This window comes from Mastigoproctus giganteus, chromosome 12 (assembly GCF_048544385.1).
Source record: "Mastigoproctus giganteus isolate SK-2022 chromosome 12, ASM4854438v1, whole genome shotgun sequence".
NCBI classification, from domain to species: domain Eukaryota; kingdom Metazoa; phylum Arthropoda; class Arachnida; order Uropygi; family Thelyphonidae; genus Mastigoproctus; species Mastigoproctus giganteus.
Window position 1 is genome coordinate 159,413,350 of NC_143586.1, and position 19,767 is coordinate 159,433,116.

The 19,767-nt window shown below is 35.9% G+C and overlaps 1 protein-coding gene across 6 annotated transcripts in view; it reads right to left on the reverse strand.

The window, feature by feature from the left end:
* The window catches only part of LOC150077541 (single-stranded DNA-binding protein 3-like), a 729,210-nt gene that overhangs the window by 525,236 nt on the left and 184,207 nt on the right, over positions 1-19,767 (reverse strand). For 5 of the 6 annotated variants that reach the window (XM_090386675.1, XM_090386677.1, XM_090386679.1 and 2 more), the window contains one exon: positions 11,037-11,135. The exons of the other annotated variant lie outside the window; for it this stretch is intronic. In XM_090386675.1, the coding sequence (XP_090242801.1) occupies positions 11,037-11,135 (99 nt within the window). The remainder of the gene's footprint in view (positions 1-11,036; positions 11,136-19,767) is intronic. 6 annotated transcript variants of the gene reach the window in all.

The window sequence follows — 19,767 nt, forward strand, 5'->3', positions numbered from 1 at the left end:
GTGTGAAAAGGAAGCGTCCTGGTGAAGACACTGCAGATTCAGAGAGAAAAAGAAAAGCAATATCGATAAACAGAGGCGAACTGGGTCAAAAATTCTTACCCGGGAAAATTTGTAGTGGCCTCATACTATAGTTGATGGTCAAAACCACACCGGCCTCTGGCCCACCGGGGTTTCCCTGGTGAGGCTTATGGCCAGTCCACCTCTGTCGATAGAGAAAAAATATGAAATTGTGAAACGCTTTGAGCAAAATGAAAGACCATGTGATATTGCATGTGCTACAGACCTAAATGAGGCAACGCTGAGAATTACAAAGAATGCAGAGAAAATAAAAACAACTTTCATAGCAAGAACAACTCAAAGTTTAATTAAAATCCATTAGATTAAGACACAAAGAACTGGAAGAGATGGAACGGCTGTCATCTGTTTGGATAGAAAATCAAACAAAAAACAAGTTTGCTTACGACAGAAGCAAAAGTATTAGCAATATTTTATTACGTAATAAAATACATAAGTATTTAATTATGATTATTTATTGTGTTTGGTAATGTTTTGGCTACAAATGTATGTTCAATCTTGGGTGGTCGGAACCTAACCCTATTTTTCCCATAGGGCCTGTTGTTTATATTGCACAATTTTGCATTGCACGAGGGTTTCTAGGAACACAACTATCGTGCTATACGAGGACTGACTGTACTGACAAATGTGAAGTACTACCTATGGGAAGCAGTAACCCCAGAGTAACGTATGAACTCTGTGGTACTACACTGACAGTGGTACAGAATGAAAAGAACCTGGGGGTAATTGTGCAGGCAGTATGAAGTTTTCTGAGCAGTGCAGATGGTCTGCAAAAGTAGCTCATGGTGTCTTGTCAATGGTATATACAGCAATTTTTTCTAGCAGGGATAAGGAGGTGATTATCCCCTTGTATAAGGCAATGGTCAGGCCACACCTTGAGTACTGTATACAGGTCTGGAGGCCTCATTTTAAGAAGTAGAGCTGTGTAACGAGTTTTACGTAGAGCTGTTGAAACGAGTACAGAGAAGGGCAACAAGATTAGTGAATGGAACGAAGGGTTGCTCTTACGAAGAAAGGCTTAACTTTTGCAGATTACAGTGTCTGGAGACTAGGCACCTGCGCGGTGATCTGATTGAGGTGTATAAAGCTTTGAATGGTTTGAGCATGCTCAATGCTGATGGGATTCTTCCTCTTGCTCAGAATAATCGCCTGAGAGGTCATAAATTCAAATTGAGGAAAGAAAGTTGTTGGATAGATGTGCGGAAGCTTGCCTTTAGCCAGTGGATAGTTGGTTGGTGGAACAGACTTCCATCTTTTGTTGTGGAAGTTGATAGCCTAAATAAATTTAAGGCTCAGCTGGGCAGATATTTGGAACGAACGGAGGGGTTAAATGGAAGAGTGTGTTGTTTTTTTTTTTTTTGTTTTTTTTGCTGATGCTGCATAAGCTTGCTTTCTTGCATCACATGCCTCTACTAATGCTAATATGGTGGAAGGATGCCTAAGGCTTATGTTGCACCAGCAAAAAAAAAAAAAAAAAAAACTCCAAAGTTACCCTGAGAGAGAAGTTGAAAGGAATTGCCATGAAACAGAAGAATGATGATAACAGCTCTATCGAGACTCTGGGTGTGCCAAGTTCATACTCCCCAGATGCAAGTCCCTGGGGTGAATAAACTTATGAGATTAGCAGCAGAGAATGCATGGGATGGTTATAAATTATCAGGGGATACAAATGTACAGTAAGCACAAACTAGTTTGCAATCAAGTCACGGGGGAGGGGGAGATAAGACAGATTATGAGAGTCTTTGGCTAAGACTGCACAGACAAGTAGCAAAGAATTCTTTGCTAATTTATGCTAATATTAGAAGGAAAGGTTTGAACCACATTGGCTCAAAGGAGGTGATGGCATAAATATTGATGATCTTGTTCAGATTGTTGACAAACTAAATAAAGATTTTGTCTACATTCATATGTGAAGAAGATTTCAGGAATCTGAAACCAGAAGCATTAGCATTACCAAAGTATACCAAATTATAACTGAGAACTAAATGATTTTAGGATAACTGAGAAGGAAGAGAAATTGTTGAAGCTAAAAGCAAACAAGGCACGTGGGGCTGAGAAAATCCATCCAATTGTATTAAAAGAAGCAGCAAGAGAAGTAAGAAAACCCGAGGTTTTAAGTATGCGAGCATCCTTGGATTTTTATGAGGTCTCTACAGATTGGAGATGTAAAAAGTTTTCTCCTTTCATAAAAGGAGATCAAATGGTGAAATGAGTAATTATAGCCCTGCAAGTTTAACTTCTGATCTAAGGAAGATAATGGATTCAGTGGTTAAACAAGAATTGAATCATTTTTACAGAAATGCAGTTATACAGAAATCACAGCATGGATTTGTTAATCGACCGTCTTCTCTGACCAAGCTACTGTAATACACTACGAAAAGAAATGATTGAAAAAAGTAATTTTGAATCATTTTTTGACACTGTTCCACATGAAAGCCTGCTATACAAATTGGAGTAGTATGGCACTGGAGTAAAGTTATGCTAAAGATAAAAGAATGGATGAGTAGTGATCATAAATGGGAATTGCTCATCTTGAACTAAAGTCATTAGTGATATCCATGGGGGAGGAGGGGGTTCAGTGCTAAGACCCCTAATGTTATTAATATTTGTTAACAATATTGATGAAAATGTGAACAACTTATTGAGTAATATACAAAGATTAACAAGTTAGCTCCGAATAAGGAATATTTATCAGGAGCTAACTTGCCAATCTTCGTATAAGAAAAATTAGGCAGATGGGCTGAGATGAAGCCGTTTATACGTTTATAATATATGCAAACATTTATCATATATGATAAATGCAAAGTATTGCATACGAGTAGTAGTAATCCCAGAATAATATACCAAGTCTCCCTTAAGTCTATATTTGTATAGTGCCACATGAAGTTTTCTGAGGAATGTAGACAGTAGTAGTAGTGGCATGTGATGCAAGAAAGCAAGTGTATGATCTTACGCAACATCAGCCAAAAAAAAAAAAAAAAAAAACACCATTCCCTTCAAATGCCTGTCCAGTTACTATTTAAATTTAGAAAGGGTACTAGGAAAGTTTTGCAATATGACGCAACAATGAATCACAGGAAGCTGCTTGTTGCTGCATGTTGAGACATGTTCATACGTGCATAGTAGCCGCCGCGCCAAGTCAATAGGCTCAGTTATTCATTAGTAGTGAGAGTGTAAAGTGCTTGCGATGGCATCGTGGTCACGAAATGAGATAAGGACAGTTTTGCGGTATAATTTCGTGCGTGGTTTAACCATAGACCAGTGCTTAGAAGAAATGACTCTTGCACTAGATGATGATTGTCCACATTGTACAACGATATTCAGGTGGTATAGAGAATTCCAAAGGGGAAATTTCACTCTGGAGGATTCGGAGAGGCCGGGAAGGCCACGAACGTCAGTTACGGAGGAAAACGTTACTGCTGTGAGGAAAATGCTTGACGAAAACAGGCGAGTGACCTACCAACAGATAGAGGATACTTTGGGCCTAGATGCACCAGCAATTCGTTCGATTCTGCAAGATCATTTGCACGTGAAGAAACTTTGTTCTCTCTGGGTGCCGCATCAACTGACTGAAGAGCAGATGACACGACGTGTGACTTGGTGCCGGGAGATGTTAAAAAAGTTTGATAAGGGACAATCTCGGTATGTGAACAACATCGTGACAGGTGACGAGACTTGGCTGTACTATTACGATCTGCCGACCAAGGCTCAAAACAAAGTTTGGGTCTTTGATGATGACGACACACCCGTAATTGTCAGAAAATCCCGATCTGAAAAGAAGAAAATGATAGCTGTATTTTTCAAATCGAGTGGAATTGTGGAACGTGTCGTTTTGGACATGCAGAAGACAGTCACAGCTAAGAGTGGTATACTGAACAATGCCTGCCTAAAGTCATTGGGTCTATGAAGAACCTGCGGCCAAAGTCAAGAATGGACACCTGGTACCTCCATCACGATAATGCTTCAGCTCACCGCGCCAAAGCCTGCACCGAATATTTGACCACGACAGGACTGAAACTTCTCGAGCACCCTCCCTACAGTCCAGACCTTGCTCCCTGTGACTTTGCACTGTTCCCGCATGTGAAAATGAAGCTAAAAGGGAGGCGGTTTTCCAGTGATGAGGACCTTCTACGGGCCTGGGACAACGAGTGTGCTTTACTCCCTAGTGAAACTTGGCAGAACTGGTTTAAAGATTGGTTTCGGAGGATGGAGAGGTGTATTGAATGTAGAGGAAATTACTTTGAAAAAATTAAATAAACAAAGCTGTATTGCAAAATTTTCCTAGTACCCTTTGTATTTAACCTATCAACTTCCACAACGACAGATCGAAGTTTGTTCCAGCAATTAACTACCCAATGGCTAAAAGCAAATTTCCACACATCTATTCTACATCTGTCTTTTCTTAATTTGAATTTATGGCCCCTTAGTTTCGTAATCTGAACAAGTGGAAGGATCCTATCAGAATTCAGCGTGCTCAATCCATTCAAGGCCTTATACACCTCAATCAGATCACCGTACAGGTGCCTAGTCTCCAGGCACTGCAATTTGCAGAACTTAAGCCTCTCTTGGTAATAGGATCCCTTCATTTCCCTCACCGATCTTGTTGCCCTTCTCTGTACACGCTCAAGCAAATCTACATCCTTCCTAAAATGAGGCCTCCAGTTCGCGCAGTTCTCAAGGCATGACCTGACCATTGCCTTATAAAGAGGGACAATCACCTTTTCCCTGCTAGCAAAATTCCGATATATCATTAACAAAACCCCATGACCTGCCCTGGCAACCTGTCTGCATTGCTCAGAAAACTTCATATCTGACTGCACAATTACTCCCAGGTCTTTTTCATTTTCTACCTCCTTAGTACCACACAGTTGGTACTTTTTTCTGGGGTTACTTCTACCCATATGCAGTACTTTGCATTTGTCAAGGTTAAAGTTCAGTTGCCACTTCTTAGCCCATCTGCCCAAATTATCTAGATACTGTTGCAGTAGCACACTGCTATTACTGTCATTAACAACCCTGCCAACCTTTGTATCATCTGTAAACTTCGACACTAAGCCTGATATACCTTCATCAATATCATTGATAAATATACAAAACAGTGAACCCAACACCGGAACCTGTGGGACTCCACTAATAACATTAGTCCACGAAGAGCAGCACCCATTGATTACCACCCTGTCTTCTCCCACTTACCCATCCTTTTATCCATTGTAGCAACTTACCCTTAACACCATTCTGCTCCAATTTGTACAAGTCTTCCATGCGCAACTGTGTCAAAAGCTTTCCTGAAATCCAAATATATGATATCAAAATTATTTTTTGCATCCAGTTCCTTTGTAACCACATCACATAATATCTATCAAATTTGTCAGGCAAGACTTTCCCTTAACAAACCCATTCTGTGTCTGAATTATTGCTGCAGTCTTGTCTAGATGATCCTGCAATGCATCTTTAACCAGCGACTCCATTATTTTACCCGGAACAGAAGTTAAACTAACTGGTCTGTAATTACTCGTGTCACCCTTCGATCTCCCTTTGTGAATTGGGGATACATTTGCACATCTCCAGTGCATGGGGACTTCCCCCGAGTCCAAGGATGCTCTCATAATTATGGCTAAGGGTTTGCTTAGTTGCTTTGCCGCCTCCTTTAATATAACTGGATAGATCCCATCCACCCCAGGAGCCTTTCTTATGTTAAACTTCAACAATTTCTCCTCCACTTTGCTCTCAGTTATTACAAAATCATTAAGCACCCTGCTACAATTTGATAACCTTCTGCCATTTTCAAACCTTAACTCCTCAAGTGTGAATGTAGATGCAAAATACTCATTCAGTTTGTTTGCTATCTGAGCAGGATCATCAACAGTCGAACCATCTATATCAAGTGGACCAATCAGATTCATCCCCTTCCTTTTAGAGTTTATATAAGTAAAGAAATCCTTGCTGTTTTTCTAAGCATCTTTTGCCGAACATTTCTCGTAATCTGCTTTCACCTGCCTAACCTCCTTTGTGACTTGATTACAGACTAGCTTATATCTGCCATAGGCTTCTGAGACAGGCTGCTAGGAGAGTTCATGGGGTTCTGTCAATGATTTTCCAGGAATTTTGCTAGTAGGGAAAGAGGGGTTATTGTCCCAGTGTAAAAGGGAATCTTTAGGCCACATCTTTACGAGTACTGCAGACAGGTCTGGAAAACTTGTTTTAAGAAGAATATGGAACTGTTAGAACAGGTTTCAAGAAGAGCAACAAGGTTAGTCAAGAACACAGAGAGGTTATGCAAACTGCCATGCTTGGAAACTAGGTACCTGCAGGAGATCTGAAATCAATGTATGTTACTTTCACTGTACTGATTAAACTAAATGCCACTGGAATTCTTATTCTTTCTCAGGCAGCACACAAGAGGGGACGTGTGCTTAACTAGGAAATAAAACAGGCAAAAATTTGCTTTCACCCATAGTGATTGTTGTAGCAAACTTCCATCTAGTGCTGTGGAAATGTGTATAGTTTTGAATATTAAATTAATTTTAAGGAAAGATTTGAAAAATTGTTAGAGTGAACATACAAATAAAGTAGGTGTTTTTTTTTTTTTGTTGATGCTGTATCAGCTTGCTTGCTTCATTTGCCACTACTAATAGACAAAAAGATCAATGAAATACAGATGATGGGGTGAGGTGTTCAGCCTTCATTTCCAGTAAGTCAGCATAGCATGTCATATTAGCAACCAATTTGTTCGAGCCCCTGCAACAAATCAAAATACCCTAAAATCAGTGACATGAAACTGTGGCCCATGGTTACTTAAGGGTCTGCAAGAACACTGACTCTCTGCTCATTATGTGAATCATAAATGAATTACATTGGGGGGGGGGGGAGTAAACCTCCCAAATCCAATAAAACAGATTTGATCCTTGCCCAAATTTGGAAGTTTCTATACTTCAGGTGGTTACATCACATTCTAAAGAATTTCCAGTAAATAATGGAGTCAATTGTTAATTTTTATAAACAATTTTTAATATTTTTATTTATTAAAGACAATAATTTTATTTTTACTGTATGTACAATACAGTAAAAATAAAATTACTTCCTCTTTAAAAACATACTATATACACAATTGCATGAAAATCCTAGTGTTGAGCATCCTTTGCAATATAACCTTTTCCCCAATTAATAATATCCTGTGGATGCATTCTGATAGGTCATCAAAATCCACTGTCATACTTAATTTTCCTTTAGGCAGCCTATGAACAAATTCAAATGGTAGTCACTCATTGATTTTGTTCACAAAACAAGCTAAAAGTTCTGAAAACATTCGCTAAATAGTAAACATATTTAAGGGAATTGCTACCTCAATATATTTTTTCTGATTCCCATGTACAAATCATGGGAATTAGAAACTGAGTATCCACTGCTTATTATCAATGAGTTATGTTCATCTTTTGACAAACAGCATGATCTAAGTTTCTTAATGCTGCTGGATCATAGTGAATCTTATGGGTAAAGTGTAATTTTCATCTTGCACAATCAGCTAATCCAAGAACTATTTTTTTTTTCAGATTAACTTCTTTTCTTAAAGAAAGCTATAAAATTTGAAAGCATGGGTGTGCAATACAAAGGATGTTGCTGTCTAAATGATTACTAAATTCGAGAGGTTCAAATGCACAAGCTTATCTAATTCTGAAAGGCAATTTTCAGCTCTTTTTTTTTTTTTCCCCCGGCACTTCACCAAATCAAGATTAGAGGGGGTGATTATGTATTAAGTGGATAGTTTTTTTTTTAAATAGATCTGCATATTTTATAATTTTGTATCTCAGTCAATAATGTCTTATTATCAAGAATAATGCAAACATATTTTATTTTGGGGCACACTGATAAAACCAAAAATCAAAAGAGGTCTGGACCTAAAGAGACACTGCCTATCAATAGTAGACTGCAGAAATTGACAGAAAGTGGCCAGAAGGAGCTCAGAAGAATGGTACATAGATCCAATCAGTCCTCATCAAACTATCATGAGGTCAATACTATACGATATCAGAATAAGGCCAATATGTAAGGTGCTAAACACTTAAAACGCCGGCATCAGTGTTGTAAACACCTCCAAAACAGCAAACTACACGTAGTGTTTCTAATGTCATTTTGTTTCAAATATGAAATCGTTTCAAACTAGGAGGGACATTTCTAAAGTTGCACTGGATACCACCAGGGAATCACTTTTTCTAGTCTCAGTTTCGAGATGGATGTTCTTGTTCAAGTTGGATGTATTGCTCATTTATATATATATAGTTGATTGCAAGTAGAAAGAGAAAACGACTATGGCGGATTCATCCAGAAAATTCAGATAGGTTAAAAACAGGACAGTTTTATATTATGTTTGAAACACATAGGAAGTTTCCTGCAAAGTTTTTTTATTTTTATTTAACAGAATGTCCATACTGAGTTTTGATGAACTTCTAATGTTAATTAGTGAAAAAATTACAAAATTTGATACTGTGATGCAGAAATCAATACAAACTACTGTTTCACTGCAATAGACATTGGTGCTTATGGACACGATGATGATTCGAACATCTTTAAAATTTTTTAATTAGGAAGACGATTGCTAATGAAACAACTTAATTTGTCATTAAATAGAGCTCTACCTGGTACAAATGATGTTCGTTCTGACCAGAAATAATTATTAGTATTTAGTAGAAAATTAAAATTCTGAAAAATAAAAAACTATGTACAACAATTTGAATTAAATGTATGTGCCAATCAAAAGATTTAAATTATTTAATACTTTCCCCTCACATATAATAAATTTCATTAAAATCCTTAGTTAGTCCTCTGGTATAATCCTTTAATGCCGTGTTGTACAAGGCAGGCCCCCTTTCCACCTCACAAATAAATTTTTCATTGTCAAACAGTCTTCTCCAAATAATAATGAATGAAGGATGAAGGCCAACCACCCCATGCATGGGGAGAATTTCTCCTCAGGCAATATAAACAGCGCAAGTCGCTGGTGTTGAACGGCAGTTAATGTCATCGAACACAGCGTTGGAAGCACCCATCTAGTTTGCATGCCTTTTCCCGCTTCTTCCTGTAAAATCAGGCATTTGAAGGTGTTTCCAATGCCATGCTTTAAAGTGCTCATCTAGTATAGGCCAAAAAAAAAAAAAAATAATAATAATAAAATAATAAATTTTTTTTTTTTTGAACACTTTGATAATGGATCCTTGGAATACCGGAAAGATGATTTACAGAGTGCTGAATCATAGTACACTGTTTTCTGATCTGATGGAAGTGTTCGCATTTGGTAGATACCAAGAGAATGTTGTTTATCAGTGTTGTTCCAACTGTGAAGTTTCACAAAAGTATCTGTCTGGGGTTGTTTCTCATGATATCGTCTTGGACCATTGCAAGTCTTCTCTAGAAGAACGAATGCAATAGAATATATTGACATTCTAGATAATTCCACTCTACCTACCCTGTAGTCGCAGAGAAACAGCCCAGGATAGGTTGACAGCAAATATATCATACTGCACAATCTGCTTTTACTATAACATTTGAAGACAGGCATATAAAAGCTTCACTGATTAGCCTAGAGCTACAAATTTAACCTCGTCAAACACCTTTGTCATGAACCGGAATTTCAGTAGTTTCAGGCTACAATCATTAGTTGCACTGACCACTGTGTTGAAGGAGGAATAGACCAAATACTGCCTTACTGTTATCAAAAATTGGTTTGGAATCTATCACTAAGTACACAGGTGTGTAAATTAAAGCCAACTGTGGGCCAAAACATTAATCAATATTGTATCAATAAAGGAGTCTTTGAAATGCAAGTGTGGTTGCTTTTAGCAATATAGTATATGTATCTAGTATAGCTAATGCATGAATAATGAAAATGGTTTTAAAACAGCAATTCACAAACTATTACAATAAAAATTTCCTAGGACACATTTATTTTATTTCTTTAACTTGGATTTGGTAATCCACAGCTTCAAAAAAGATATTTGTTGCAGATATGAAAACTTTGTCGATTCTATAGGAATATCAATTTTCTCATTCGTTTTTAGACAATTTAATAATATTTTTGAACCAGTGATCCACAATGAAAAGCACTTTACTACCTGAATACAAGTTTTTTTTTTTTTTTTTTGCTTTTTTTCCCCTTTTTTTATATTTTAGTAAATAAAGGAGTAAGTTTTAAAATAGTCAATTCTAAAATGGTCTATAAAATGCTAAAATATTTAGCATTTTATATATCCTAAAAATAATTAAATAGAAGCACCTAAAAATAATTAAATGAAACTGATTTCACTATTAGAGCAGAAATAAAGATCACTTACCTGACCACAATAAACAGTACAATGTTTGGGCATACAAAATAAATAAATGGGTTGATGAAGATAAGTTATCTGATACATTACACACCCACATTTTATATATATATATATTCAATTATATGGCATTTTTCATTTTTGTGTATACCATAGATTTGATTGTTCTTTACCATTTTTGATATATAAAATGTTGGATGACTTTTCTTTTAGAAAATAATCTTTTGAAAAATGGGTGTTTTTTTTTTTTTTTTTTGCTCAAAGAATAGTCTCTGCTCTCACTACTACACATTCATACATATTTTTTTCATCATATTGAATGGCCAAGCATATTAAATCAAATGTTAAAAGTGGTAGGATTTATTCATATTTTGAATAAAAAATTTAAGCTGAAAAATCAAATTTCTGATAAAAATGGTATTTATAACTAAAATTAACTTTTAAAATTATATATATTTTACTTAACAAAAACATTTAAGATATTAAAATTTAAAAAACAATTTCTAGACATTTAATCCCCTTTAAAGAAAATCTGTTACTAACAACAAAATTAGCACAACTATTTTTTGCATCAAAAAACAAGTGACCAAAAACATGCATGAGTTAGGAAGGAGGATGGGATTTGGAATAAGCATTCCCTCTCACCTGATTCTGCATCATCTGACTGTGAGGGGGAGGGGGCTGGGGGTGGGGGGACGGTTGAGAGACTGGCTGCTGTGGCGGTGAGGGCCTCATGTGGGAATTCTGCAGGGGAAAAAGCAGGGTCAGGGACTGCTAAACACTCAGCTATTATAGATATACTACTGCATCTTTCACTGGGATTCTAACACTAAGCACAAGAAACTAGAGATTACCAGCCAACACAGTACATTTACTACATAAACCTCAACTGCATGCATCAAGCAATGTTAATATATTGTTTAAACTTTTGTTAGAATAGCATGAATACTGCTGCTGACACTGTCAGTAAAAACATCAAAAAGTATAATGGTTTGATCAGCAAAAAAATAAAAGTAATTGAAAAAAAAAAAAAAAATTGCTAATTTTCTTTTTTAATAAATTTAAAACTAATAAGGGCTATGCTACAAAAGCATTCAAAATGCTGCATATAGCACATGTGTCCCATATGAACACTGAAACTAGATGGGTATGTAACACAATGAACTTAAACTTCACAGGTATTTTGGTCAGTTGCATAATGCATTTCATTCAGATTGGATGTGTGCATCTATTTAAAAATAAAATCACAAAATAGAAATCATCATTGATAATCCAATGCTTAACAGTACTTCTTTCTCCAAATAAATTTTAATGAACAAGAAGTATCCAGCTTTAATGAGCTTTTAGCATTTCTGACTTGAAATTGTGTGAAAACAGATGTCACTATTTTGTTCAGTATCCCTGTAAGCACAATTCACTTTGCTAGCAGGATTTAATGAGAATTTAAGCAGGAATTAACGAGTTTCCCCATTAATTACACTACTTTAAAATAAATGGCATTAACAAATAGTGTTATTTTTTACCCATCATTATTTAAGAGACCACCTGCTGTCTTCTGAGAAATCAAGATTATCACAGCAGTGTTCCATCTTTTCATTAAATGGCAGATTAGCCATTTGTTTGTAAGTAGCAATATCAGAGCAATTTGCTGCAAAGTTGTTGCTTGTGTCGCTCCAGTTTTTAGGATCATTGACAACTTGGGCCGTACTTTGCCATCGTGAACTATGTCTATAGAAGTGTGTGTTTATTAGCCAATCTGCATGATGTCATGCCATGGCAACATGGAATATCTCACAGGAACACATGCAAAGGTTTTGTGAAATCAGTTTTTTTTTTTTGGTTCTTGAATGTTTAATGTATTCAAGGAGAATCAGGATGTTATCATATATTAGTCCTAAAAATTAATACCCCACTGTGAGAATCAGGATGTCATCATATATTAGTCCTAAAAATTAATACCCCACTGTTTCCCATGTAATGGTATTAGTTGGCCATCCAGTTTCAATTCTGCCTACTGTGCACAATAAAACTATTGCATTAACTATACTGTTTAAATCATGCTGGCTACAGGAACACACAACAGGACAATACATTCCTAATATATTAGTTATTTTATAAATTTGATGCAATAGTTTTATTGCATACGGTAACCAGAATTTTAGAGTTTTAAGTATTTTTATTTTATCACATAAAAATACTTTGATGAAATGCCAAACTAATGACAAGCAGAAAGCAAAAACCAATTTTTTTTTTAATTTTTCAGGATCAAACAATTTAAGTGATTGATACTGCTGCGTTCTAGTATTCAGTTGGGAAAGAATGCTGGCAACTTCTCTAACTTCAGAAATCCATCAGTATGTGCAGGCAGAATATTACATGTAGCATTCTACTCGTGCATACAGAAACATATGCCATCCAAAGTAACATTTCCAACATTCACTTAGACCACAGCAAATACTGTTGTTGTTATGGGGGTTTGATGGCACATAAGCTGCTATGGCTATAATGCACCTCCACTGCAAAGAAATACACTGCATACACACACACAGGTAGCATTTTGAATGCTTGTAAAGCATGACCCTAAAAGTAATTGTTGATAAATAGTTGAAATCCCTCCAGTTCTTATATTATCAGTCTGATGACATAGGAGCTGAAGGATCTTAATACAGGTATTAATTAATATATTTTTACTAATATAGGGAAAAAAATACTCTGCAGTGAGTATTTAATATATTGTAATATATTAAATTTAAACCAATTTAACAAAAATACATCCCAAATGTTCCAAAAGCAATATGACTTTCTGTATATAATTTATGTTAAATGAATATTTCTAAATTCAACATTATAACACAATGTGTAGTGGGCTTTTTGTTTTGTACCTACTCAGTATTTTGTTATAAACATAAGAGTTTAAACCAACTGTTGATAAAACCAACCAACCTTAAAATTATTTGTGAAATGAGAGTTTTTAAATCCAGGCTTTGGCTATGCAATGAACTTTCTGATATATAATATCAGTGGCCATATCCTTTAGTCATACCCAGTGGTGCAATGTGTCATTTCGGGTGGCACGTTGCACCACTTGACAAAAAAAAAAAACACCTTTTAAAGTTGTTCGCTTAAATGGAATCAATCATTTCCATTCCCCTTGCCTTTTGGCACAATATTTTTGCTAACTGTGTAAGGGAATTTTAAGATAAGCACTTGAAATAACTTTAAAAAAAGATGTAAAAAATTTATATATATATAAAATCAATTTAATATTAGTTAAAGGAGAAATGTTTGTCCCTACAGTAGTGATGCCATGAGTTCACTAGCAACTGTCTGACTACTAAACTAATGGCAACAAGCAATAAATATTAACTTTAGATTCCAGTCATGTTGAACTTTGAGTAGTAATTTCTGATAACAAAAGTGGAATTTCATCTGTATATATCTTCCTTACTGATTTTTTAAAATCAATTCATGTTATCTATTTTTTTTTTTCCCAAACTGGGAACATGCCACAGGTTGACCATTAGCACATATATTCATATTAAAATATAAATGATAATGAACATTCAAACCCTCACACTCAATGGAGTGTGAGGGTTTGAATGTTCTCCCATTTAAGCATGCTACTATAAGAGTTGTAAAACTTTATTTTTTACTTCATATAGCAGCATATACTAATATGGCAATGTTAACTGTTTGATACGATTTTTTGCTTCAAAGAATGATATTTCAGATTTATTTTTTTCTTTCAGACATTTAAATCAAAATTTTGAAGATAGACACTTTGGTCCTGTTAGTAAAAAACCCACCAACAACTGATGAAGTAGAATTAGTAGTGGTAAATTATGCAAGACAACAACCATCCTTCCAACCATCACCTCAAACAGTTTGTTTAGTTCTTCCTTGAAATTATTCAAACTACCCACATCTACGAGAACAGATGGAGGTTTGTTCCAACAATCAACCATCAATTGGCTGAAGGCAAACCTCTGCACATCTATCCTGCAATCATCCTTCCTCAATCTGAATTTATGCCCTCTCATGTGTGTATGTAGTCTGAGAAAGAGGTGAATTCAATCAGCATTGAACTTACTCAAAGCTTTAAACAATATAATCAGATTATCATTCAGGTGCCTAGTCTCCATATGGCGCAATTTGCAAATCTGCATCCTTCCAAAAAAGAGGCCAACAGACACACTGTGCTGCCACTTTATTAGGTACACCCCTGCTGTGCACACAAATAGTTTGTCCCACGACCATACTTGTGGATATAAATGAAGCAGAACAACCTTCCTAGTATCAGTTAAGCGTACAAACCGTAGCAAGAATGGGGAAAAGGAGTGATCAAACGGACTTTGAATATGGCATGGTAGTAGGTGCAAGACGAGCTGGACAAAGCATCTCTAAAACGGCAGTTCTCCTGAACTTTTCACGCACCACAGTTTCAAGGGTGTATTGAGAATGGTGCAACGAACAGAAAACATCCTCTCAATGGCACTCCTGTGGAACAAAATCGCTTGTTGATGAGAGATGGCTAGAATTGTGCAAGCAAACTGATGGGCCACAATGTTGCACATCACGTCAGAACACAACCTTGGTGCGCAAAACAAAATATCGCAATAGACCACTAGTCACACTTTGTCGCAAATGGGCTACAACAGGTGACGGCCACATCCCGTACCTTTGTTATCAATAAAGAAGAAGAGGGCATGCCTCCTGTGGGCACAGCACTGGACTATCAAGGATTGGAAAACAATTGCTTGGTCTCACAAGATGAAGTTCCTGGTCCATCATGTTGATGGAAGGCTCAGAATTTGGCAAAAACAACATGAATCCATGGACCCGTCATGTCTGACGACTACTGTGCAAGGTTGTGGTATGTTTATGTTATGGTGTGGGGACTGTTTTCTTGGCACAAGTTGGGTCCATTGATACCCATAGATTCACGACTGAATGCCACATCATTGCTGACCAAATGCATCCGTTCAGGTTGACAGTTTATTCTCAGTCAGATGGTTACTTCCAGCAGAATAATGTGACGGTGCACAAAGCCCAAATCACTATGGAATGGTTCCAGGAACATGACAATGACTTTTCTTTGCTGTAGTGGCCTGCTCACTCCCTGAATTTCAATCCTATTGAACATCTTTGGGATGAGCTGGAAAAGGCTGTTCGCTGCAGGCGAATCTCAAGGAACTGTGTGACACACTCATGTTTGCATGTACTCCATTCCTGCACACCATTTTCGACATCTTGTTAGACAAATTCAGGCTGTTGTGAAGGTTAAAGGAGGCTCAACACGCTACTAGGTAGGTGTACCTAATAAAGTGGCAGCACGGTGTATGTGCATAGCACCCAAGATGTGGCCTGGCAATTTTTTTATACAATGGGATAATCACCTTCTTATACCTGCTGGCAAAATTCCGGTATATCATTGACAAAACCTCATGGCCTGTCCTGGCAGGACTGCTCAGAAAACATATCTGACTGCACAGTTACTACAGGTCTTTTTTATTTTCCACTACCCTGAGAACTATATATTTGGTACATTGACCTGTGTTAACTGCCATTTCTCAGCCCATTGCCTAATTTTTCTAGATCTTGTTGCAGTAGTATAACTTGATTACTCTTATTAGTCTCCCTGTCAACCTCTGTGTCATCTACAAACATTTACCCTGATATGCCTTCATTAATAAATATGAATAAATAAATAAATATCATGAATAAATATGAATAATGATGAGTCCATGCATTGATAACCACTCTGTCTCTCTCACTCAACCATCCCTTTATCCATAGTAACATGCCCTTAATGCCACACTGCTCCAATTTGGCACAGTAGTCTTTATATGCAACAGTATCAAAATTTTTCCTGAAATCCAAGTATATGATATCAAAATTATTTTTTGCATCCAGTTCCTTTATTACTGCATCATAGTATCCAGTCAGACAAGATTGCCCCTTCACAAATCCATGCTGTGACTGCAGTATAACTGCATTCTTGTCTAGATGGTCTTGTATTACTTCTTTAACCAGTAACTGCATTATTTCACATGGAATAGAAGTTAAGCTAACCGGTCTATAATTACTCATGTCATGTTTTGATTCCTCTTTTGTGAATTGGGGACACATTTGCACATCTTGAGTCCATAGGGACCTCCCCAGAATCCAAAAATGCTCTCATAATTACAGCTAAGGGTTTATTTACCTTCTTTGCTATCTCCCTTATATAATTGGAGAGCTCCCAACAATCCTAGACAAACTGGAGTTTTCAGCGGATAAGATGCCTAAGATTTGTTTTGAGTTATCTTGCTGACCATCTTCTTCGATACTGTATTGCTACAAAGAACTACAAAACCTGCTGGCATGATTTGTAGTAACTTGTTATTTCAATTAGCATTTTCAATCTTACACACTAAAGACCACTGAACTTGGTGGGTTTTTTTTTTTTTTTTTTTTTTTAAGTACAGCGGACTCTCGATTTACTGGGAGAGTTCAAGACTCCAAATAAAAAAAATAATAATAAAAAAAACAGAAATCATAAAATTCAAGTAACAACTAGAATAGGTATAAACATGTTTTGCAAGTCGAAAATAAGCGACAAGAAGTGGTGTTATAAATAGTCATTGGGAGATAATGTACCCATTATCTTGCAATCCCCACTGTCTTCACACCCGCCGCTAAAAAAAAGAGAAGAAATGTTTAGTTTGTTTTAGTGCATTGCATTGATTCTTGTGTTCTGTTGCACCACAAAAAGACAAATTTTGTTTCATTATGTCAAAAATCTTTTTAATAGTAATTTTTTTTTTCTTTAGAAATTGCAAATAATGATGGGTAAATACAAAAGAGTTGCACTTTCAATTAAAACAAAAACTTGAAATTATCAAAAGTTTGAAAATGGTGCATCTGTTAAATCTTTAATGAACCATTGTAATGTTGGTGACCAAACCATGTGCGACATGGTAAAAAATAAAGGGAAGCTATTAGATTTTAAATGGATATCGTAAAAAATAAAGGGAAGCATCGAATTGGACACGCGAGTAGTGCGTGGTAAGTTTTTTTGCTTTTTTATATATTCGCATATCTTTTATGTAGGTTGTTAAACATTTTTCGATACATTAAGTCCCCGACTTACACAACTTCAGACTTACGTAAATTTTTTTTCACTCTATTTTTTTTTTTTTTTTTTTTTTTTTTTAGGATTGTAAAATTTAAAGCAAACAAAAATAAAAATAATAAGCAATCAAAAACAACAATGCACAAATTACACAAGTGAGATACGGAGTAACAAGCAAAAATACAGGAAAGAAGAGAAGATTCTTAAAATTTATTTATGTTTTTTTTTTTTTTTTTTTTTTTATATATGGCTGAAGATTTCAGTGAAGGACACATTTCACCATAACATAAAAACCCATAGAATTCCGCCTATTGGTATTATCACAAATGCAATAAGATTGAGTTTACTATTCGTTTATAATTAGATGCACTAACAGAAGAGCCCAATAACACAGAAAGTGCAAACTGATTTTATTGTTTAATGGCAGTGACCTCCAGAAATGTGTTTCAGTAAAATGTGAGCTCGTGTAGGGTGATAATAGTGACTTTTTGCCTTAACCTTGTGAAGTTCTTTACAGAAAATTTTATTTTGACCGTTACATTGGTGCTGACTAAGAGAATAAGTGACAGCAATACTAGTAAATCTACCAACAAAAGGAAAGTGATCGATTTGGATCAAAAAATTAAAATAATAAGGATGTATGAAAATGGTCAAACATTAACGGGTATCGTGCCGAATTCAGATTTGTCAATAATAATATAGTAGCAATATATTAGTCATTCCTGAGTTACGTAAAACTCAACTTACATAAGAAGCCCTGGAATGTATCTCTTACATATGTCAGGGACTTCTGTAATTTTGGATTAACCGGGAAATTGATTGATTATCCGCGATTTTTTTTTTTTTTTTTTTACAATCGATCCCAGAAAATCGAGAGTCTACTGTATTACAATTTGAAAGGTGTTCAAACTAACATATGTGGGAAAGGGAATGAGGAAAGAATTTTTTTCGAAAGATTCAAATCCACTGGGTCCATGTCCATAAAAAACAAAAAAAAAAAAAAAAACCACCTTTAACCAAAAGTATTATTAACTGATGATATCTGTGGTACCCCAGCATTTATTAAAACACCATCTTTCAAAGTTAATTTCATGCACCATAATCACAGGCAAAGAAAATCTTATTAAGATATCTTGTTATAGATCAGAAGTCCATATGAACTGCTGGGTTTTCTGGTGCTGCTACCTCTCTTCTACCAACTACTTTGGTCATAGTGTGCTATGATTCATAATGTATTATATCTGTACAAGTGTGTCACATGGTGATTTGCATAACATTCAAAAACCTAGGTTAATTAATGAAAACATAACTTTCTCTGTCTGAGACAAATTACAGCTATAACTGAAGAGAGCACTTAAAAATTCCTCCTGCCACTGGCTGCTAGTTTGGGGGGGTTGGACAAGGGTAATATAGATACGCATTTATCTGATGATATCGATCAAAGTAACGCTTGCATATATATACACCTTAAGAGTTCTTGTTTTTTTACCACAACAGATCATATTAGCAAGATGTTATCAGGGCAGAAACATTTCAAATTAGCGGGTAGCTAATGCCAGGGAAGCAAACTTAAATAACTTCAAGGGGTGTGTCAGGGTAATTAACAATACAAGAACACCAAGTTTTAATTGTTTATACAGTGTTGTCAATAAAAGGAATGAATTCGAACTGCTAGTTAGGACAAGTAATGCTGACATAATTAGGCTAAGGAAATGTGGTGCCACCTAGAAATAGGAGACAATGATTTGATTTGTATTTTATTGGCACATTAGCAACTAAAGCTATAATGTGCCAAATCCAGGTCATATATAAAACGTTAAACATTCAGTGACCTAATTAGTTAGGACACAATGTCGACATATAACACAGATATAAAAGGTATAAAAGTAAAAAAAATATATCAACAAAGAAATAACAATACAATTTAAATACAAGTAAAAAGGTTTACTGATTTTAAATAGCTAAAAACAGCAGACACATTGTCATTGAGGAGACGATGAGTTTCAGTATGACATATACAATGTTTTCAGGAAGGACAGGGTGGACAGAAAGGGTAATAGGATCATTCTTCTTATCAAAAGCAGCCTGAGCATGACAAAAGCTTTCCTGGATTCAGACGTTTTGCATGCTAGTACAGGATCTGTATGGTGTAAGATAGCTGGAAGCAAAGGTATAATGAGAGTGGGAGTAACCTACAGACCAGGTGATTGTGAAGACTATGATGAGAGCCTCTACAAGCAAATGGAATGGGCAAGTAAGCGT